Raw genomic sequence first — 23,972 nt, forward strand, 5'->3', positions numbered from 1 at the left:
AACATGCGGCTTCTTTCATCAGAAAAACTTGGGGAAGGACCAACGTTCTACATGTAATGCTCTTCAGCCCACCCACTCTTCTCCTGTGGCTGTCACCCTTTGTGGAAATTGGAAGATGGGATCTTACTTCTGGTCCTGGGAGGTGGAGGAGGGGAATTGCCTTCAATTTATCATCTGGACCATTAAGATAGTAGTCACTTAGTCATCAGTCACCTGGTCCAAGGAAGACCTTTGGTCCTTTCCAAAGCTAACTGAGAAGCACATTGGAACCTTAATGAAGTCCCAACCCTTTAACTTTACATCTGGGAATTTTAGTTATGAAATGAAACCTTAACATGAAAGAAAGTGAGAGCCAGGAATAGCATAACCCCAGATAAATACATGGAGGAATAGGAGATCATATCCTCTTATGAAATATGATAAGGTGATTAAAGATGACATTCACCCATGGAAGACTGTGTGTGTCACACAGGGCTAAAATCATTGGATTCTTGTTCAAATGAAGCTAGATGGTAGCCAGTAGTCTGAGCAGAGTCCACTGCTGGCGAGAAGACATGGAACTGGGAGAGGACAGAAAATCTATCCTCAGGGTTTGCAGCTTGGTTGCAGAGAGATGGAGCAGGAGGATTTTTTAGGGAACATGCTGTGTGTTTGAGGTGAGCAAGTCTGGGTGCTGTGGGAGGGAGAAACAACAACAGGAAGGCTTCCTGGTGAAGAGACTGGGCTGGGCTAGGGGCCTGAGTCAATATGTGTAAGGAATTAAGTGGGGTATAAGCTTAGGGGAAGGGGCATGCTAGGAAGCTCAGTGAGTTAAGATGATAGGAACAGGAGAATGTGGGGAAGGCTTGTAAACCACAGCACAAATATTGTATTTTACCCTCAGGGCAAAGATTGGCATTTTCTACATGTCTGTGTGTATGTAGAGGAGGCTTTGTGTATGCGCATGCATGGAGGCCAGAGGTGACCATTGATTATCTTTCTCAACCCCTCTTCACAGGAATTCTCACCACCCCTGGAGCTCGCCCACTCAGCTCCATTGGCTAGCCAGTTAGCCCCAGGGAATCTTCCTTCTCCAACTCCTCAGAGTTAGGACTGCAGAGTGCACAGCCACGCCCAACTTTTTATATGGGTTCAGGGGATCCAAAGGCTGTTCCTCACGATTCTATAGGAAGCTTTTACTGACTGAGCCATCTCCCCAGCCTCTTAATATTTTCTTAATATGACTCTGACCACGCCAGGGAATAGATACAGGAAGAGGGGAAATGGATGCTGTGGAACCAATTTTGGAGTGGGGCTTACGGTGATCCAGACCGGAGATGTGATAGGCTAACAGGGGCAGGAGAAGAAAGGGGTTCTCCCTTTGTGTTCAGATTAGCATTTAGATGGTTAGTTTGGGGTTTTTAAATATTAGAATAACCCAGCACTATAAAGAATTTTTTAATTTTAGAAATCTTCTCATTACATAGCAGAAAAAAATAAAAATGATTTTAAGTCTTAATCGCCTTGCAGAGATTATAGACATCTTCAGGACAGATAAATCCTGGGTTGTCCCGGGATGAACGTCTACCATGGAAATGCCACATACTGTTTTAAAACTGTGCAGAATCCAAATGTGAACAGTTTTCTAGCAAGGATAAGCATAGTTTTTTCAGAAGTCCATGAAAAAGGAAAGGGACAAAGGGAACTTGGTTTAATGACAGATCTTCTGTTGCCATGAGCTTCATGAGAAACTAGAGGTTTCAAGAAGGAGCCCCAGGCCTGTCAGGGAAAGAGCAAAATCAACTGACTTCGTGGGTTCCATTCTCATAGGTAAAGCAAAGTACTATCACGAAGATGCTTTCTGCCTCCCCGTAGCTGTACCAATCTCCTATTCAAAGTTGTCGGGGCAGTATTAAGTCTCATCATAGCACTGAGTTGGCCTGGTACCCTGAGTTGAGGGTCCTCTCATTTGTCACAGCCAATGATGACAATCCCATCTGCCGGGCATATGGAATTGGTGGTGCTCAGCAAATCTTTGTCCCAGGCTGGCCCCAGAGAGTACTCTGAATTGTCTTGTAAGCCCTCTTTCCTCCCTTGTGCTCTCATTGCACTGTCTACTGTGGCAGCTGTGGAACTGGCCTACCTAATTAATGATGTCTGCCTTCATTCGTTAACTATACTGTGAGCCTCTGGAGGCAGGGACCAAGTGGCATTTGTCTTGATATTCCCCTGCCCTGGCCTTCAAAAAGGGAATCGGACTACACACCTCATACAGAGCGTAAGCTCTGGCTCATTCCAGCAGCCTTACCTGTCATCACTAACAACTCTAGGTGTGCAGAGAAGGCAAATTTTGTGCTGCTGTTGTTCTTATTTTTTTTAAAGATTTATTTATTGTATATAAGTACACTGTAGCTGTCTTCAGACACCCCAGAAAAGGGCATTGGATCCCATTACAGATGGCTGTGAGCCACCATGTGGTTGCTGGGATTTGAACTCAGGACCTCTGGAAGAGCAGTCAGTGCTCTTAACCACTGAGCCATCTCTCCAGCCCTGCTGTTGTTCTTATAACCCCAACCCAGAACTCGTCAGATGAAGTAGTTTGGATTATTGCTTCCTTTGAACGATACTTTGAGGGAAGCACGGGTTCTCACATTCTAACTACTTTTTAGATAAATCAAGACCACCCACCACTGTGTGTGTGTGTGTGTGTGTGTGTGTGTGTGTGTGTGTGTGTGTGTCTGTGTGTGTGTGTCTGTGTGTGTCTGTGTGTGTGTGTGTGTGTGTGTGTGTGTCTGTGTGTGTGTGTCTGTGTGTGTGTATGGGTGCGTGCATGTATGCATGCTCTTTGCTTGATGTTTTGAGACTGCTCTGTCTCTGCACCTGAAGTTCCTCATTCAGGTTATTACATGGGTTTTGAGGATCTGAACTCAGGTCCTCATACCTGAGCGATAAATTCTTTTCCCACTGAATCATCTCGACAGCACCATAATTAACACATTTTAATAGCTCTGAAGGTTAGTTACCGGAGTTTTGTGCAGGTAATCCTAGTCTTGTAAATAGACTGTGGTCAGTTTCAAACATGTAGCCAAATTAGTAGCCATAGTATGGTCTTCCATTTAAACTAGAGTTAAAAGTCTTATGGGCCTCACTGGTACAGCCCAGGAGCATGGGTGACAGATGGTCAGGACACCTGCAGGAGCCTCTTTCCGTGTAGAAGTTTTGAAAGTTTGGGTCATTAAAGATAGACACATTTGATTTTAAATTTAGTGTTGATGCCATGTGATAGATTTTGCGATGATCTGGGCTCTCTCTGTTTTCCGTACCTGAGTCTCACAGGTTTGGTGAGGAGATCCAGTGTTTAGAATGGGAAGTCAAGGACAGATCTATCTCTGAGAGTCAGAGTGAAAAAACTCTCAGGCACCTAGCTTGTCTGGACTTGGATGCAAAAACACAGACATAGCGGAAATTATGCTGGAAAGATCTCCTCCGAGAGTGGCCATGCAATCTGTGGTTCATTTCTCCATCGTCTGCTTGGACCTTTTTCAGGTCAGCCGTAACTTTGAGCTGGTTGGACGGGTTAACCTGGATCAGCTGGAACAGATGAAGGAGAAGATGGAGAGCTCCAGCAGTGATGATGAGGACAAGGACGACGAAATGAGCAGCAAGACTGAGGACAGAGGTTGGTCTTACCCTGCTCTCTGAGTCCCAGATGGTACCCAGAATGTCCACAGTGAGACAGAAGGGCAGCAGGAGGCTGCTGTGGGAAGAACAGAAGGAAGGATCCTTCTTGGTTAAGTAGCAGAACAGACTGGCTTAGGCGCCATCAGAGGCCCTGTCTTTACAAACTATTACCAGCTATAGAAACTCCAAGGAAAACAGACATTTTTCTAATTATAGATGTATGTTTGCTAAGAAAAAATATATGGTTCCTAGCAAGGAAAACCAGTGTCTGAGGAGCCTTCAGAATGCAGATAGCAAAGAGCAAGATGGTGACACCACAGTGCTATGGAGGAATAAGAGTGAACTTGGAATTGAGCACTCCTTTTAAAATGATTGCTGCTGGGGTCCTAGCGAGAGCCTGTAAGGAACCTGAACATTATACATGTCGCCCCTGCAGGGCTTTTCCCTTACCCCTTAGGGCTCTGTTTTTACTCTGCCAGGAGGAAGACCGTGTTTTATGACCGTTTTGAACAATTGTCCCAACCCTTGCCATTTTCCCATAATTCTAAGATAAGAAGACTCCAAAATGTATTTAATTGCAGATAACATGTTTATGTGATCTAGAGACTTCTTTGTTTACTGTTTAAGCATAGAATACTGTGGGCATTCCCAGAGTATATAGAAATACAGGTTGGGATCAGGAGTGAAGGACTGGAGGGAGAAGGGCCCTGCAGCTAAGAATGCTTGTTACTCTCAAAAGAACCTGAGTTCAGTCCTCAGTACACATTTCAGGCAGCTCACAAGCACCTGTAATTCCAGTTCCAGGAGATCAGACTCTTCTGGTCTGCCCACAGCCATGTGCATGTTTAAACTTAAAAAGAAATGGTGTAGGTTGGGATATGTTCTTTGAGTTACTACAGAATGAGCCCAAAAGATAGTGCATGGATGTTGCAAATATGAGCAAAAGCATCATAACCATGGTAGTGATGGGAAGAATCGTATTAGTGGCCATTGCCAAGCACGATTTCTTCATTGCCAGGGAATATGAAGGGTTCTGAAACTACCCCACCAAACCTTGACCCCCCCAGTCTATAGGACTTGGCTTTCTGTCTTTGTGAGTTCACCAGCTGTCATATAATAGTGAGGGTGGCAATGATAATAGCAGTGTCTTTCCCCCATGGTGATCAACATATAGATTTTTAACTTAAAAGCTTCAGATTTTTAAACTTTGGTATTTTCGTTGACATGTTAAAAAAAAAAAAACACATGTATTTGTGACGTTTTAAAATAGGTACACATGTGGAATGGCTACATGGAGTTAGTTAAGTTTTATTTTTTCTCACTTATATTGGAGAATTAAGATCTTAATCAACTGAGCCATTTCAAACAGCAAAAGCAGAATTGGTCATAGTCACCACAACACACAATTGATCTCCCAAACTCATTCTTCCTATCTAACTGAAATTTAATGTCTTTTGGCCAACTTGTCCCCAGATCCCCAACCTTGGGTTTTGGAAATGTCCATTCTACCAAAAACATGCATTCCATAACATGAATCATTGGATTGACTGAGGCTTCACATGGAGTGGTATCATTTAGTATTTGCATTTACACCTGCCTCATTTCCTTTCACATACAATCGTCATCCATGTTGTCACAAATGACAGGATCTCTTCTCTTAAAATGGGATGGTATAAGTGATATACCAGAGGGTGTGTACATCACATTTTCTGTATCCCTTCATAGACAAATGGCCACTGAAGTGAATTCTATGTCTTGGCTGTTGTGGATAATGCTGAGGTGAACACTGGGCATCTCTTTGCTATATTCCCTTCAATCGCTTCATTTTCTTTGTGTATCAACTCAGTAGTGAGATTGCTAAGGAGCTTATATACAGTATTCCATAATGGCTGCCCTAATTTGTCCTAGTCTACAGTGTTGCTCTTTTCTTACCTTTGCCAACACTTGTTATCTTTCCTTATTTTGGTAATAGACACACTCTAACTGCTATGGAACAGTGCTTAAAGTTGGAAATGTGCATTTCCCTCTAGTTCGGGATATGGAGTACCGTGGTATTGCTGATGTCTGTTTGCATATCTCCTGAGAAATGCCTATACAGAGCCTTTGTCTATTTCTTAACTGGGGAAATTGTTCACTCGAATATTGACTGGGTTGTTTGAGTTCTGCATATATCCCGGATGTTGATCCTGTGACATGTGTGGTCTATAGATTCTCCTCCTCTTCTGTGGGTTGCTTCTTCTTTCTGTAGTTTCCTTGGCAGTACAGAAACTTTCAGCTGGATTCAGCTTGCATCTGCCTAGTTTTTCTTTGGTTACTTCATATTTGGGGTCATGTAAAAACTTTAACAAAAAATCATGGTTACCCGATGTCCTGGAGATTTCCCCCGTGTTTTCTTCCAGTACCTTTTATGGTTTTAGGACCTACCTTTTGATTTCTTATTGATTTTGAGTTGATTGTTTTTCTGTCCGGGAGATCAGGATCTAATTTCTTCTGCCTGTGATGCCTGATTGTCCCAGTGATTATTTGCAGGATTGTCTTTTCCTCATCGGGTGATATTGGCAACTTTCTCAAAACTTAACTGACTGAGGGAGTGTTTCTGGACTCTCTTCTGTCACATTGCACCACAAATCTGATTCTAGGTTAGTTGTTGAGCTGTTTTGGTGACCTTGTTTTTCTTTATATATCTAAAAGTCATGGAATGGAGTGCCTCGAACTTCTTATCTTGTTCACTGTAGATTGCTGTGCCTTTCTGGCGTCTTTTGTAGTTACCTTGGTGTTATAATAGAAAGCGAAGGGTAGAGATGTAACTCGGTGATAAAATACTTGCCTGTGGTGTGAGAGGCCTTGGATTGTAAGACTGCCAAAAACATTAATTAAGTGACATGACATCCAAAACATGAACCTAATAGGTAGTAGTTCTGACAAACTTAAGACCTATCTAAAGTAAGATAGAAGATAAGTAGTAAACCCACCAAAGGGTAAATCTCAGTCTTCTTGCTCCAAAGCAGAACTCTTAACACTACACACATGTCCAACCCTTTTGAGTGTTAAAAATGTTCTTTTTGTAAGAGACCCTACTCATGAAATACACTAGCCTTGGGCTAGGTTAAGGCCCCATGGTAGAATATCTAGCAGGCCTGAGCATGTCTCTTCCTTAGGCCATTTTCCTCTGTGGTACATTTCTTGTCCCCACCCTCCCACTGTGATGATCAAGGGATCTAGTTGGATCTTTCAATCTCCAACCAACACAGACAGCCAAGGCTTACAGCCAAAATGTGCTAACCTGTCAAAAGCTGCTTGCTGTGGTCAACCTGCAAGACTACAGAAACCAAACAGCCTCACCTGTGGGTTGACTAAAGGCTATCTACGTTCAGCCATTTCTTACAAGGGAAATGCTTGTGATCTCAGAAGTATGGCTTATTTCTTTTCCTTCATTTAAAAAAAAATTTTTTAACAAATATGTTCTTCACAACAAATTCTTACCATCTTTGCACTGTTTTGAATGTCCTCAGGGAGAGGGAGGGAGAGGATGCTTCTGAGTGAGGCTACAAAAGGCTCCTTTTTCTTCCTGGTACTCTGTGGCTCTGCTTGTCCCTCTTGAGGAGATAAAGGATTCCTTATTGGATATTTTGACGTTTTTCATGTCTAAGGCTAAGCCTAGGCTATTTCTGAAGCCATCAGCATTCCAGAGTCCTCCATTTCCCAATGTTCCTCCCCAAAAGCAACTAAAACAGTCTTAGGCCATGAGAAAACACAGTGTCTGAAATATGTAAGGTGACAAGCACATCTTCTTGCTTGCCCAGCTTGCCTCTCTCTACCCACTAGGCTTTCAGCCTCAGACTAGATAGAGCTAGAGAGAATTGCATGGCTTCTGCTTCCCCTGAAAGTGTCCTGTCTGCATCTAGAGCCCTAAACAAATGAAGACAAATTCCTCCTTGGGTAGGCAAGTTGGTATGGGGGACTGACCTGAATACCTTGGGAATTGCTAGCTGAATCTGTCCCTTCCCTGTCATACATCCTTGCAAGAACCATTCCTTTTGTCACATCTCCTTCTCATTTGAAACAACCTAGAATCAATCTTCCACCATCTCAGTAGATCCTTGCCAAGAAGACAGGGCCAACAATAGCCTGGGGTGTTTTTGCCAGACATCCTGGCCTCTGGCAGAGGGCAGGAGGGGCTATTAGCTCAGCTCTCAAGCTGAGGGAGAGTGATTTGAGATGTGACAGGTAGAGTGGCCTCTTCTTTGAGGATGAAGCTTAGCATGTGCCCTTGGAGACAATGGATGACGGGTTTCATGTTTCCCGAGGGCAGGGGAGCAAGTGCTAGCACCATGCTCGCTGTGAATAATTTGAACTCTCATGTAGATGCCTTCGGGTGGGGAGTTCATGGCCTTCCTGCTACCCAGTTCCTTCTCAGACATGTGAGCTGAGGAGTGTCCTCGGAATACACACAGCAAGATCAGTCTGGGAATTTCAGAAAGAAGCCACGCATGAAGAAATTGAAAGGAGCCCAAGCAGAACGCTGCCCACCCTGCCCCCTCTCATTATGCAACTGGGAGGAGTCAGGAAGGCATTCTGTTGATTTCTTGCCCAAGATAATCCCTGCTAAGGAATTAATGTGCAGAGCAGATGGTGCTGTGTCATTTCCAGTGAAAAGAATCAAAGAAGATAGTCTGTGCAATTATTTTTAATGGCTTGTGTGGTGATCTTCTTAATTTGTGAGAAAATGTCTTGTCTTTTGTAAGAACCGGCCCTGTTTGTGTAGCTTTGAGGAGGATGAAGGTGTCACAGAGCCCTAGCTAGTGTCCAGAAGATTTCATGAAATATGAGGCATTTCAGCCAGACGATGTCTTTCTGTGAGATCTAATCTGTGGGGCCCACAGTAATCAGAGATGAAAATGATTAAATTTCCCCAAGCTCCACCCTTTTTTTCAGAAGTGTGTAGTCTGCTGCTTACTGCCCATGTGAAGACTTAGCCCTCCGTGCGCTAATGAAAGACATGGGCTTAGGACTCAGGACAGCACAAAGGCCATGTAAACCCTCATCTTTGAGCTTGCCAGGAGGTGTGGCTTAAAGACAATTAGCTGATCCACATGTATAAGATCCCTAACATGTGGCAGCATCACAGTAGTAAAGAAAACCGCTAGGTCAATATTTGATGTGTACACCAGACCCATTCAGAAATGCCTGTGTATGCCCGTAATTGTGAATATCCCCAGTTGAGAAATAAATACTGGGAAGTTGGTCATGATCTGTCAGTGGCGAGGGACATGCTTGCTATTATTATTATTATTATTATTATTATTATTATTATTATTTGTGTTATTTATTATATATGTGAGAGAGTTGTACATGTGGAGGTCCGAGGACAATTGGCAGGAGTTGGTGGTTTTCTTCTCCCGCCATGTGGGTTCCAGGGATCAAACTCAGGTCACTGGGCCTGGGAGCAGACAATGTTAATCTACTAAGGCATCTCAATGTCCCAGACATGCTTTTATATAAGCTCCCACTCCTACCTCACAGTTATTTAGGGTCCCATTCACAGGAGGGTCTTTGCAGGGCTCCTAACCATCTGACAAAAGTGTCACACATGTTGTGAAGCTTGGCCTAAGTTGGAATACAAAGAAGTCCTGTGGTCTACACTGTAGATCCGGGTTGGGTATCTTCTGTCTGTTTTCTTCTTACAGCAATAACTGTCTTTCAGATAGACACTGAGTAGCTGTCAAGCCACAGTCAGATCATGCAAAAGGGATGAGTTAATTAGAAAACAGATGTAATGGGGTCTTCAGAGTAGGCCAAGGAGCCTTTTCTGGCAAGAAGGAACCTGGGTTGTTGATGATAGAAGCAGTTGCATAAATGATGAGAAATGTTCATCCTTAGTGACTGAACCCAGAACAGTTCCCGAGATCTATTCAGGAAGTGTCCTTAAGAGAAGCCCAAAGTCAGTGGGGAGTCTATGCCGACGGCAAACAGTTTAGCTTCTCCGCTATGTCAGGAGGTATTTTCTGGTGAGTGTTGACCGATCCTCTCTAGATTCCAGAAACACAAGGGTAACGCTGACTTTTTCTCTCTGTTTGCAGAGCTGATGAGATTTTCTGACCGGGGGACTGGTGTGAACACAGAGAAGCGGTTTCCATGTGAATTCTGTGGACGGGCATTCTCACAAGGCTCTGAGTGGGAAAGACACGTTTTGAGACATGGCATGTAAGTAGGGCACCAAGAAGACCCCTTGTTGCAAGCAAGGGGTGGGAAGGAGGCTAGGATCCCCTAATACTACATAGACACACACACCCCCAACCTGGTATCACCTTACTGAGCATGAAGGGCAGGCAGTGATGACTGAGAAAGCAGACTCCTCCTCCTTTGTTAATTTTTAAAATGGCTGCCCTGTCACAGTCTTGTGAAGGAAAGCTCCCAGACTCAAGAGTAGCGTGTCCCTTTACTTTGCAACTGAATCTCATTCTCTGAGAGAATGTGGGTCATGGTCTGAATTTCTGACCTCTGTGTTTGCTCATTCCATGAATGGCCTTGAGCATGCCAAGACTTACCTCAGAGACACAGCACCATTCCACACCTGCCTCCCAGATAATTGAGAGCATTCCTGTCAGGTTCTGACCTAACCTCTTTGAAAACAGAATTGTCCTTTGCCCGGTGAACCCTTCCTTAGTCCACCAGACAAGAGAACTAATTGGTGGTTTATATGAGATAATGTCCACGAAGTGTCCAGACCTCTGAGAACACAGCTAAGTATCTCAAATCATAGTTGATGCCTGCAGGTGTTCGGTTTTTGCATGTTTGGATAACTTCTTAATAGACTTGACTAATAAATCTTCATTATCAAAGTTATTTCTTTTGTCTTAATCATCATTGGCCAATACCTAAGCTTCTGAGTTCAGCTGATAGAAGTGAGTGTGAGGCAGTTCTTGGTATTTTTCCAAGAACTCTAACTCAAGGAAAGAGATAATATCACAAAGATATACTAATTTGGAAATAAACCATGGCATAATCAAAGCACAGTACAACATTGGGTATTTTCAGGGGTCCAAATCGCCAGAAAGAGGTCTACATGACCTACACACAGCAAATAGAATGTCACCGACAATTCAGTTATATACACGTAGAATCTGTTCACAGGAAACTTCAATGCACTTTTAGGGTCTGAGAAGAAAGGATAGATGAGTTTTTAGTTTGGTTGGAGAACGCATGTGAGAAGCCAGGAAGGCCATAAAATGCTTAAGGATTTTAACTCCATGCCCAGGGTGCAGGTTAACAAGTTGGGCATGACCATGTGTGTGTAATCCCAGCTCTGGGAAGACAGAGAGGAGCTGTGCTTACTAGCTAGCCAGCCTAGTACATTCGACCTAGCCATGAGATACTACTCTGTCTCAAAACAAACACACACAGAAAAGATGGCGATGCCTAGGTAGTGATCCCTCGGCTGGCGCTGGGGCCTCCAGAAGCACATGCTCACCACTCCTGACCCTCCGGTCCCCACTACTTAAGTGTTGGCGTGAGAGCCGTGCTCTACCACACCTGGCTTAGCAATGTTTTCGCTGTTTCGCTTTTCCAGGGCATTGCACGATACTGACCAAGTGAGCAGGGATGAAATCCACACAAAGGAGATGGTGGAGGACAGTATGCAGCTGCCCTCCATAGAGGCCAAGGAAGACGATGAGCCAATCGGGATAGACTTTCCCTTAAAGAGTGAAACAGTAACCATCTGTGTGGTAGCTGCCGACAAATCTCTCCTGGAGAATGCAGAGGCCAAAACCGAATAAGAGTTTGGTGAAATTCTTATCAAACCTTACTTGAACCGTGATGAAAGTGTGGGAGGGCCGGCGTGGGCTGAGAAGGGAGGGGACAGACAGAGGAGAGAAGACCGAACAAAGCTGCTTTTAGGACTGAACAATCTATTTTCAAAGCACTGGTACCTGTGTGAGTGAGTATGTAAATTAAAGTTATTTAAATGGTTGGAATATGTGGCTCCTTTCCTGTCACTACATCCTTCCTTCCGGATCTTCACCACAGAAGTTTTCGTCTGCTGCGGTTTGGGAAGTACCTTCCATGGGCACGGCGGTCTCCGTGACCCTCTCGGACAGTGCGTGGAAACCGAGGCTCCTGGACATTGAAGACTTCTCCTAGGGGAACAACTTTTGGGCGCACAACTTTCAGTGCGTTTTTCTAGTTTTAATACCTTAAGCTTTTTCAAGACCTAACTGCAGCCGCTTTGGGAGAAAAAAAAATAACAAAACAGAAAACAAACAAAAAAACTGCTTTGCATAAAAGTCACCTGTTTCCTAGTACCTCAGACTTAACCAAGGGAATTCTCTGCATTTGTCTGTACTACCTGTCGCCCTTGTGGTTAAATGTAGAGAGAACTGCTGGACAGGATGGTGAATGGAGAAAAAAAAAAAGAGTTTTAAAGAAAGGAACACAAATTGTGCTTAAAATCCCCATGTGGGTTTTATTTCTTAAAATACTGTGATTTTTTTAATTATTTTAGTAAAAAACAAAACAAAAAAAAAAGAAACAGACTTTAATTACTAGATAGCTGTGTGTGAACTGTCATCTTGTATTCCAGGTAAGCTGTTTATTAGTGTTCGGCTGTAATTTAGAATTTGGTAGGTTCATGTGAACTAATTTTATGGTGATTGTGGGATTTCGTTGGCCACATGTTTATTTTTCTCTCGATTTGAGTGTTTCAAACACAGCACAAATTCAGTTGTCGTTTCTACATATGAGTTGTTCTTTGTGTGTTTGTTGGTTTAATTTGAGGTCAAGGGAAAGTTAGAGGGTGTGTGTGTGTGTGTGTGTGTGTGTGTGTGTGTGTGTGTGTGTGTGTGTGAATTTTTATAATTTTAATCATGAACATAGCAAAGAGGTTAACTTCTTTTTAAATTTGTTTTTGTGTTTGTTTTCTTTTTAATTTAACTAAAGAACCAAACTCTGATCACAGCTATGCAGCGTGTGGGCCAGATAAAGAGGCCCGATCACCCTTTTTCTTTTTTCTCAACCAACACATCATGCGTCTCACCAACGATTTCTGTTACATTGGGCTGGCTTTCGTATGTGCTGTGAGCTCTGTGTTTTGTTTGCTTTGTGTATTGTGAGGCTGTCTCGTTTCTTTTGGGAGCCATCCCTTTCGTGAGCTTGGACAAGAGATGGCGTATCCTGCAGGGAACCTGGAGAAGCGCTTTTCTCTTTCTGTCTAGCTGCTCCGCGTTTCCCCACAGTAGCTTTTTCTTCCTTCCAAGAGCAACGTAGACTAAAAGCAAGTCTACATTTATAGCACATTATGATTGTGAACAAGGAACCCCTTGTTCCAGAAAGTAAAAAGGAACTCTCTTGAAGCTTGGGTTAGTGTGTGTGTGTGTGTATGTGTGTGTGTGTGTGTGTGTACACATGTGCTGGTGTTTGGATGTATGTGTGTGAACGAATGTAAGTCCTTGCTTTTCATGTTCCTTTTGTTGTCCTTATTTGTCCTTTTGTTTGTTTTTGTTTTTGTTTTTTTAACTTGGAAGGGTTGATAGGGTGGGGGGGGCGGGCCAGAAGGGAAGAGGGTAAACTGAGATGTCAGTGTCCCACACAGCTTCAGAGAAAAATCCATGGAAAGATGTCGCATTTGTGAAGTAAGTACTTGAAAAGCATGATCTTGGTTTTGCTTTGTTTTGTTTTTAATTTTTTTTATTTTGCTATTAAGAATTTTTATTTGTAGGATGTTTAATTTAATTTTTTTTTTTAGGGATGGGGGCCATCATGTGGAAACCAGAAAAGGGGAAAGTGTGAAATATTGAGACAGAGATTGTTCTGTGTCCTTACTTGCTTTTGATTGGCCTCATTTCAAATGTACTAAACAGTTTCATACCTGGATTGGATGTCTGTGATGGTTACCAAAAACAAACAAAACAATGAAAGGAAAAAAAAAGAGAAAATAATTGTGACATGCTTTTATCACTACTTTATTTTTCAAATAACATGTAAATATTGTAATCCATTGGATTTTGTTTTGCTAACCTGTTAATAAAAATATGGGACCATTATCCTTTTAACAAGGCTAGAATGTCATTTTTTTTCTTTTTCAAACATATACCTGATATTTTGTGGCCGCACATTTTGGACGCATTCTGTTTTCTGTTGACTGTAATGACGTAGAATTTACAACATTTTTTGTTGTTGTTGTTTAATTTATACAGAGGACATTTTTTTCCAGAGCTTGAGAGAAGAAAATAAATAGCAAAATGATAACCTATTGACTCCAATAATCAGTGTTTCCTGAAACTTGATAAAAGAGAGGGGGATCCTGACTCCTTGAAGCCAAGGGTTTAAACACAAAAAAATAAAAATAAAAAAAAATAACTAAAAATAAAAAACACAAGTAGGTTATTCAAGTTGTTTGCAACATACATTTTGTAATGAGATGTGAGAAATTAATAAAGAATTTTTTTCACATGTATCTATGTGCATCTGTTGTTAAGTTATTTATGGGTGTGACTACAGCCAGGAAGGCTGGCAATGATAAGACCAGTTTTTAACCTAGGTGCTGAATCTACAGACAGAGAAAGCAGGTAAAATCAAGGTGAGGTCTGAGCTGGAGTTTAAAATATTAGCATTCCTGCGTTGGGTATACATCAACAATGAAAATTTTATGGAAAGAATGTTTTCCACCAAAAATGAGAATCAGTTGGTTGTAGTATCTCACACATGAAATGTCACCGTTTGTGAGTCTGATGCGGGAGGATCACACCTACCTCACCCCAAAATGTGGCTCAGTAGGCAAGGCAAATTGAGGACCAAGCTGTAAGAATCACATTCTCTTCGCCGAGTTCTCAGGCTTTCGGAAAATTTAGCATTAGCTTTCTTGTTTTCATAAGACAGTGATTCAGTGAGCTTCCAGGTTGCAAAGCTACCATTCTCCAATGGTTTCTGTCCAGAGTTTATGAACAGAGCCTGAGTTAGTGTCTAACCCATGCTTCTGCTTTGTTTAATGTACTGGAAATGTGTCGATGCCTCGGCCATGGTAGGGGCTACAGGCAAACTCTGACCCTTCTGGCTTAGCACCATCTGCTTCAATTCTATGGAGTGGTCTTTGTCCTGTGACTCTTGTGACCCTAGCTTTTTTTATCTGGTCGCATGATATCGTGTCTGTTATAGCACATAAATACCATGGTCACTGCAGAAAGTCCAATAGCATTCTGTCCTCTTGAAGGCTTTGCCCTAATAATATCTCACACACTTTATAGGCTAGACCTGGTCACAGCCCCAACTATCCACATAAGGGGCTGGAAAGTGTTTGGTCTAGACTACCAATGAGTCCAGAAAGAATGTGAGCTATGAACTTCTACCACAATGAAAGACAGAAAAGCAGGGATATGGAAACTTTTGTGTTTTTCAAAAACACCAGATGCCGGCCTCATCAGCCAAGGGCTTATACAATATTTCCTATCAGGTGCTAGCCACTGGATAATGAACAGACCAACAGATAATGGCTCTGGTCTTCTGACAGCTTACAAATGAGGAAGGTGGAAATAGGAGATTTGGAAAGGAAACTTCCGTAGAAGGTGCTGGCTCTGCTGGAGCCTTCATTTAATCTCAGGAAGCTTTGGCCTTGGCTCTTTTGTTGCTTGAGAGAATGTGGTTTTCTCTGTCTTTGGTCTAGGAAGGCCCATGGAGGATTTGGGTACTCTTATCCACTGGGTGGGCCCTCAGTCCTACGCTTCAGCACATAGTGCTGTATGAGATGTGTTCTCCCCTGCCTTTTGCATTTTGTCCTCCATTGAGCTATTGCTCCTAGGAATAAGCTTAATGAAATCAAAGTACCTCCTACATTGTACAAGTGAGTTGGGGAAAAACTGGGGCTCTGAGCATTGGTGAAACTAAGAATTTCTTTTTAGCCAGAAGGCAGGGGCAGACGGATCTCTGTGTTCCTGACCTGCAAGCTCCAGGGTGGTAAAGGATATGACACCTTGTCGACAGACAGACAGACAGATGACAGAGTAGGTAGGTAGATAGATAGATGATAGATAGATAGATAGATAGATAGATAGATAGATAGATAGATAGATAGATAGGAGTAAAGTCAGCTGGGAGAGGTGTGTTAAGGTCACTTCAGTATCTCCCACATGCTGGAAAGTTTTCTAGCCCTTTCATTGCTGACCTCTCCTCCCATGGTTCAAATAAGACAAATAGTTTTACGACATTCTTTTCACCTCCCAGTGTAAATATTTTCTGTGTCTCTATGCAGTCATCACAATTTGAAACTTTTCTAAGCTGCATAGCATATTGAATGATCAAAGTGGGTAAGTGTAGTCTCTATACAGTCCTAGGTACTATTGAACACTCAAGGCTAATTTTTTTTTTTTTTTTTTTGCAATCCACACTGATACAGTTAATATTTTTTCAGGAGCATCCTCACCTGCTCCAGTTTCTCCAAGACAAATCCCCAGTGGTGGTTTAAGTTTTGAAAGAGCACTATCTCAACTGAGTTTCTGTCCGTGATCATGACCATAAGCAGCTTGGGGGAGAAAAAGCTAACTTTACTTACACTTCTGTACCACAGCCCATCATTGAGGAAGTCTGGACCAGAACTGAAGTAGAGGCCATGGGTATACAAAACAGAGGGAGAATATTGGTCAGGACTAGATTTAAACTCAGATCACTTGCACTTAAGCCCGCATTGACCCATCTATGGTGTGGTATCTTATGGGGTTTACTTAAACCCAAGTACCTTGGTTTATTTTTAAAACAAACGTGTGGAATTTAGCATGAATCTTGCTTTTATTGCTGTTTTAAATTCTCTACATATTTCAGCACAGTAGAGTTATTCAAACAAAGAGGCCAGACTTTCAAATGGAGCAGTCTTTTACAGCTGAGTCTTCACACAAGTCTACTTCATCCGAAAGGGAAGAATTCTTGCCCATTCTAGAAGGTCAGGGATCTCACTGTGCTGTGCCAACGCCTGCGAAGCACTGCATAGGAGAGTAATTTTAAAATGTGGAGGAAGCAGGGAGCCAAGGAGTTGGCACTGCAGGTAGCACATGCGACATGCGAGCTTCGAACCTGGAACCCACTTAAAGATAGGAGAGAACTCAATTCACAAGCTGTTTTCTGATGCCCAAGATGTGCTGCCCACAACAAAACAAACAAACATTTAAAAGGAGTCAAGTGGTGGTGGCACACACAGTTGATCTCAGCATTCAAGAGGCAGAGGCAGGTGGATCTCTGTAAGTCCCAAAGATCCAAGGCCAGCCTGATTGAAGAGTTCCAGAACATGGATGGTAGATAGATAGATAGATAGATAGATAGATAGATAGATAGATAGATAGATAGATAGATAGATAGGAGTAAAGTCAGCTGGGAGAGGTGTGTTAAGGTCACTTCAGTATCTCCCACATGCTGGAAAGTTTTCTAGCCCTTTCATTGCTGACCTCTCCTCCCATGGTTCAAATAAGACAAATAGTTTTACGACATTCTTTTCACCTCCCAGTGTAAATATTTTCTGTGTCTCTATGCAGTCATCACAATTTGAAACTTTTCTAAGCTGCATAGCATATTGAATGATCAAAGTGGGTAAGTGTAGTCTCTATACAGTCCTAGGTACTATTGAACACTCAAGGCTAATTTTTTTTTTTTTTTTGCAATCCACACTGATACAGTTAATATTTTTTCAGGAGCATCCTCACCTGCTCCAGTTTCTCCAAGACAAATCCCCAGTGGTGGTTTAAGTTTTGAAAGAGCACTATCTCAACTGAGTTTCTGTCCGTGATCATGACCATAAGCAGCTTGGGGGAGAAAAAGCTAACTTTACTTACACTTCTGTACCACAGCCCATCATTGAGGAAGTCTGGACCAGAACTGAAGTAGAGGCCATGGGTATACAAAACAGAGGGAGAATATTGGTCAGGACTAGATTTAAACTCAGATCACTTGCACTTAAGCCCGCATTGACCCATCTATGGTGTGGTATCTTATGGGGTTTACTTAAACCCAAGTACCTTGGTTTATTTTTAAAACAAACGTGTGGAATTTAGCATGAATCTTGCTTTTATTGCTGTTTTAAATTCTCTACATATTTCAGCACAGTAGAGTTATTCAAACAAAGAGGCCAGACTTTCAAATGGAGCAGTCTTTTACAGCTGAGTCTTCACACAAGTCTACTTCATCCGAAAGGGAAGAATTCTTGCCCATTCTAGAAGGTCAGGGATCTCACTGTGCTGTGCCAACGCCTGCGAAGCACTGCATAGGAGAGTAATTTTAAAATGTGGAGGAAGCAGGGAGCCAAGGAGTTGGCACTGCAGGTAGCACATGCGACATGCGAGCTTCGAACCTGGAACCCACTTAAAGATAGGAGAGAACTCAATTCACAAGCTGTTTTCTGATGCCCAAGATGTGCTGCCCACAACAAAACAAACAAACATTTAAAAGGAGTCAAGTGGTGGTGGCACACACAGTTGATCTCAGCATTCAAGAGGCAGAGGCAGGTGGATCTCTGTAAGTCCCAAAGATCCAAGGCCAGCCTGATTGAAGAGTTCCAGAACATGGATGGTAGATAGATAGATAGATAGATAGATAGATAGATAGATAGATAGATAGATAGATAGATAGATAGATAGATGGATGATAGATAGATAGATAGATAGATAGATAGATAAAATAATGTTATAAATAAAATTATATACATAATTTTTAAAGATAAATACAGAGGAAAGCCTCAGAGATCAGGGTTGTAGAGCTTAGAAAGAGGTTGCTGAAGAAGGATTTAAATGGTGGGTATGGGATACATATCAGGAAGAAAGAGGGATCTAGAGGGGACGTTGAAGGCAGACAAAGGGGCAAAACGCTGAGTCTGGTAAACTGAATGACAAGTAATGTTGGGTGACCTCCTTCAGGAATCCCAATGCCTATTGGCCAGGGAATTAACTCATTAGGACATTGAATATCATACCAGAGATTTTTAATACAAAGAAATAGAGATGCTAATAGGAACTGCAAAGCTAGTAAGGAATTCTAACCATGTGTTGACCGATTTAGGCTTATAAAGAATGTATTTGTCAAACTACTCTGAGGTATCTATCCCTCATCACTTTTCATTCAACATTGAGGCCTGGAATGGTGAAGTGCTCAGCTGTCATTTTGGTTTTTTGAGACAGAGGCTTAATACATTGTAGGTTGATGTCATTATGCAGGTGAAGGCGGACAAGATAAAACGAGGCCTGTCATTGGACTAGAAGGAAGGGAGGCAGGAACAGATGTTTTAGAAGGTGAGGGAGAAGCAGGAAAGAAGAAGAAGCTAGGAGAATCAAACTGGAGATAAAGAAGGAAGATCCAGATCCCAGTGGTCTTGAATTGCCAAGGTAGCTGGGATGGATTTCTGTAGAAATTTATCTTATCTAGGCGAGCGGTTTATATCCTTAACTGGTTGTGAGTTTATTGTGAGGATGTATTGTGGATTGAGAATTTAACATATAAATCTGATTGATAAATTACAGTCATGATTTCACTGGGTTGTTGGGAGTGTGAGCTGAGTTCGTGGCAGGGCGACATGATAGGCCAGCCCAGGGTGGACTTCTAGAGCTCTGATTTTACTGAGTAGCTGGGACCAGAGAGTTCGAGGCTAGCAGAGAGCCACCAGGAGAGATACTAATTAGAGATATGTTATAGTTAGTTCCATTTGGCCCCACGAGTGCTGGAACTAACTCTAGACCAGAGTGGTAAGGTGCCACACTGGAATGGCCCGAGGACTGCCTGGGTCAGAGAGTACCTTGGGGGCCAACATAGAGCCAGAACTAGTGAGAGAATGAAAGCCTGGGTGAGAGAGAGCCGGGGGAGGGGTGATGAAAGAGGGAGAAGTACAGAGCCGTGCTCTTGGGAACCAATCTCGCAGCTTTTTTTTTTTTTTCACAACAATATTTAGTCTCACCTGACCTGGAATTTACTACGTAGACGAGGCTAGACTTGAACTCATAGAGACCTGACTCCTGAGAGCTGGAATTAGAGGTGTTTAGCAACTATACCTGTTTAGCAATTATACTGGGCGTGCCTAGCTTTTTAGAAAATATTTTTTCTTTGTTTTTAAGGTTTCATTTTGTTTTGTTTGAGCATTTTAATAAATGTTCCATAAAGATTGGCCATGTCCTAGGGACAGATGGCCATGCTTCAAGAAGACCATCATTCTCTATCATTCTTTTCTCATCGACACAGTCACAAATGACCAAAAGCTTGATGGATGACAGCAACAGCAATGTATTCTCTCATATATGTGAATATCCTTGTTCTGGAGGCCAGAAGTCACAAGTCCAGGTGTCCTTTTGTAAGCTTCATGGGAGACTCCTCTCAGTGCCTCTCCTAGCTTCTGAGATGTGTTTTGTAATTTACAGATGCATGACTCTAGTCTTTGCTCCTTTCTTCGCATCGCCTCCCCTATGTAACCCCACTCCCCCCGCCCCATGATTTTATTGTTTAGGGGGATGGGAACCCAGGTATTCTAAGGTGAGTGTTATGTTACCACAGCTTCCTTTTCTTCTAAAGACACAAGTTATTGGATTTAGAACCTGTCCTGTCGTCTCATGATCCCTCCTGACAGCCCTAGACATTCCTGGGACACATTTTCAGAATGGGCAGATCACTCTCCAGCCTGCCTTGATCTTCACCAGCCTCTGAGCTGGCTGCTACCATTAGCGTGCTTTGTAGGTTAGCACCTTCAGCAGCGGCTCCGATGATGGCTGGAGTCACAGCTCAGATGAGGTTTACAAGCAGCCCCACTATCTTCTCTCCACCACTGTCCCACCCCTTCCCTTGGCCGCACATGTTTCTGTCTTTCAGCTGCTATACGCAGAACCTAGCCCCATATCAGAACTCAATAAACGTCTCAGGGAGAAAAGGATGGATGGACGGATGATGAAACGCTCTGCTCTCCCCTTCCCCCTCCCAACCCAGACGTTCAGTAGCTGAGACACATTGCTGTCAGATGCAGCTAGCCTTTTTAAATTCAAATATATTCCTGTTGATACCAAGTGTTAGTTCTCATCTGATTTGGCATCAATGTTACATTTACTCTCTGAGCTTGATATTGCTTTTTTTAAATATCCAAGTAAAAATATGCAGCTTGGTAGATGAAAAATGTCTTTGTCTGCAGTTCCAGGCTCTCCCTAAGAAAACACCAGAACACTGAACTCCAGCATTCCTGCCTAAGGTCTCCTTCGCCGTTTCTCCTTAGAGACGGACAAAGACTGGGCAGAGTGATGGCTTGAGCAATGACTGCTGGGAAGTGAGGGGGTGGCAGAAGCCAGAATTGACTGTGATGGAGTAGAGACACATGGTCATATAAAGTAGAGTGGCCTGTGTCTGCGTGCTTGATGTGAGCACGAACAGCACTTAAAGCATGGTTTTGATAGTGGGAGGAGATGGGGGACTTTGTTCACACCTCATCCTTCCACACACCATCGCCATCACCCAATGAATAAGAAAGAACACAGTCACCTAGGAGTCTGAAGGGACACTTCCTTTCCCCTCCAACTTAATCACTTGGCTTCTTGAATTAAACTTGGAAAGCAAACTCCGTCTCTGTTCATCGTTTCTCTCTTGAGCTTGCTCTCTCTCATTAACAAAACAGCTAAGTTTGGTTTAGCTGAACTGTATGAGTGACTTCCAGAAACCACATCACAATGCAGGAGGAATGCAGCCGCTCAGAGCAACTGCGGCCTGACCACATTGTTTAAAGACTGGAGCCAGGCAGCAGCAGTACTTCTGAAATCCATTTAATATGTGTGAAAACATCAGATTGAAATCCTGACCTTTCCCTGGAGCTGAAAGGACCCGCTCCAGGAGGCTGCATGAAAGACTGCAGCTACAGGCCCAGGCTCACCCATGGCTCCCGTTCCTCAGGCTGCTGGTGGCCCTGCCTCTTGTCTGTCCTTTCCAAACCCAGCACCAGCATAGAGGCTGCTGGGTGTTTCAGAAATGAAAGTGCTGCTTGAGACCGAAGAAGGATAGGGGTTGTGATAATTAATATGGGCTGTCAACCTGACAGGCTCCAGAACCATCAAGAACTAACCTGTGGCCATGTCTGTGAGGGATTTTCCCAATTAGATTAAATGAGGTGAGAAAACCCACCTTAAAATGTGGGCGGCACCGTTCTATGGGCCAGGGGTCCTGGACTGCTTGAACAATGGTCAGGTATTTTGCCATGGCAATGAGAAAAATAATTGGTACAGAGGCAGTCAAGATGTAAGTGTCATACAAAGCAAAATCCTCCCCTAAAGTGGTGGCTGAACTCTGGGCTGCAGTCACTCACTGCCTTCGTCCACTGGCCCAGGAAAAGGACTCTACTCTGAGATGCATTTTAGAAATTTTATTTTTTATTCTTAACAGTATGTATGTATGTATGTATGTATGTATGTATGTATGTATGTATTGGTGTGTGGAGTTTGCACACATGAGTGCAGTTCCAGCAGAGGCCAAAAGAGGGTGACTGCAGCTGGAGGCAGTTTTGAGCCACCAGAAGATAAGGCTGGGAATGAACTCGGGTCCTTTGTAAGAGCAGAACATGCTCTTAACCACTAAGTCATCTCTCCAGCTTCTGATGGGTCTTTGGATGACCATCTGGGTGTTTGGAGGCACAGTGGGCTAGAAGATAGGGCACTCAACCAGAACCTTAAGGTGGCTGATTGTCAAACTATGTCATGACGGTGAGCTGTAGACACTAGTCATATCCTTACTAGTCCACTTCCTCTATGCCCTTGATCCTGCTCTTATCCCAGCCACTCCATCTGTGTTATTGGCAGAGCAGTATGTATTCATACACAGTCAGCTTTCTGCCTATGTAGCTCAGCAGCCATACGTTCAACCAACTGTAGGGGGAAAAGAGTTGTTCAATAGAAACTTGCATCTGGACTGAACATGCACAGACCTTTCGCTCTTATCACTAGGTTCTTAACAGCACAGTAGGGCTAGTCACGTTGCACTTTCACTGCATTGGGGATTACATGTAACTGAGAGATGACTTAAAGTGGACAGAAAGGTATGTATGGGTGATAGAAACACTGCCAATTTACCAGAGGCACTGAAGCATCCATGGGATGTCCTAGAACCAATTCCCAACAGATACTGAAGGACAAGTATATGTGTTATACAGGTTTAAATGTTAGGCATGTGGCATAGTACCATTCCCATAATGTCTTACCCACAATGCCTTTCTCACAATGCCTTTCCCATAATGCCTTTCCCATAGCGTCTTTCCCACAATGCCTTTCCCATAGTGCTTTTTCCATAATGCCTTTCCTCCAAACTATGCTCAGTTAATTCAACTGATCTTGCTCCTCATTGCCATTGTGCTTAGTTCTTTGATGACTTGGAACATCTGTCCTATCTGTGGACTGTGGAGAATAAACACTCTCTCTCTCTCTCTCTCTCTCTCTCTCTCTCTCTCTCTCTCTCTCTCTCTCTCTTCTCCCTCTTTCTGTTGCTATTGGTACTGAGACAGACTCTGAGATAGAGTTTCAGGTTGGCCAAAAACTCACTATGGATCCAGCCAACCTTGAACATACAACTCTCCTGCCTTAGCCTTTCAAGTGCTGGGATTGATTGTAGGTATCTGACCCTAGGTCTTCATATGTATGAACCCTCAAGAGCGAGGCATTCTCTACTCCACAGTCCGTAGAGGGATCGTTCTGAAAATTAAATATGAGCCTGTCTCAGACTCAAGTGAATCTCTCTTCTTCAGCTAATCATCACAGTTCAGGGATCAGCTCAAGCACCATCTCCTCCAGGAAGTGTTCCTCATGCCTGTGATTGGATGAAGCCTCGCTCCTGGTGCTCACGGAACATTCAGAGCTTTCTGAAATCCTTGCTGTGGTTTCTCTAAACTAAATGTTCTGCTCACTTATGTGCCTCCCCTACCCCACCAGAAGCAAAAACTGTGTCTGACTGTGGTCCAGAGCCTGGAACTGTGCCTGATAAAGAGATGCATCAATGCGTATGAGATGTTGTGCTATGTAAACATAGTGATAGAAAATCCCACCTCAATGTGGCTTAAAGAATGAGGCAATGGATAATTTAAAAGAAGGACCTGTGGAATGGTTTCCAAGACTGGCATCCCCTAAGTACATAGAAGAGGTGGGGGAGGCAGGGAGGGAGAGAAGGAGAGAGAGAGAGAGAGAGAGAGAGAGAGAGAGAGAGAGAGAGAGAGAGAGAGAAACAGATTTCCACAGGTTGTCTTTTGACTTTCACAAGCACACCATACTATGTGCCTCGAGTGGCCCCCTTAAACACATGTATTTGAATGCTTGGCCCAGAGAAAGTGACACTATTAGGAGGTA

The 23,972-nt window shown here is 43.1% G+C and overlaps 1 protein-coding gene across 8 annotated transcripts in view; it reads left to right on the top strand.

Annotated features, from left to right (window-relative positions):
* Zfp462 (zinc finger protein 462) overlaps positions 1 to 14,113 on the top strand; it is a 140,499-nt gene extending 126,386 nt beyond the window's left edge. For all 8 annotated transcript variants that reach the window (XM_087549716.1, XM_087549718.1, XM_087549715.1 and 5 more), the window contains 3 exon segments: positions 3,526 to 3,658; positions 9,741 to 9,864; positions 11,231 to 14,113. In XM_087549716.1, the coding sequence (XP_087405842.1) occupies positions 3,526 to 3,658; positions 9,741 to 9,864; positions 11,231 to 11,438 (465 nt within the window). In that variant the 3' untranslated portion in view covers positions 11,439 to 14,113.
* The last annotated feature ends 9,859 nt before the right edge of the window (positions 14,114 to 23,972 follow it).

This window comes from Rattus norvegicus, chromosome 5 (genome assembly GCF_021556685.1).
Source record: "Rattus norvegicus strain SHRSP/BbbUtx chromosome 5, alternate assembly SHRSP_T2T, whole genome shotgun sequence".
Classification (NCBI taxonomy): domain Eukaryota; kingdom Metazoa; phylum Chordata; class Mammalia; order Rodentia; family Muridae; genus Rattus; species Rattus norvegicus.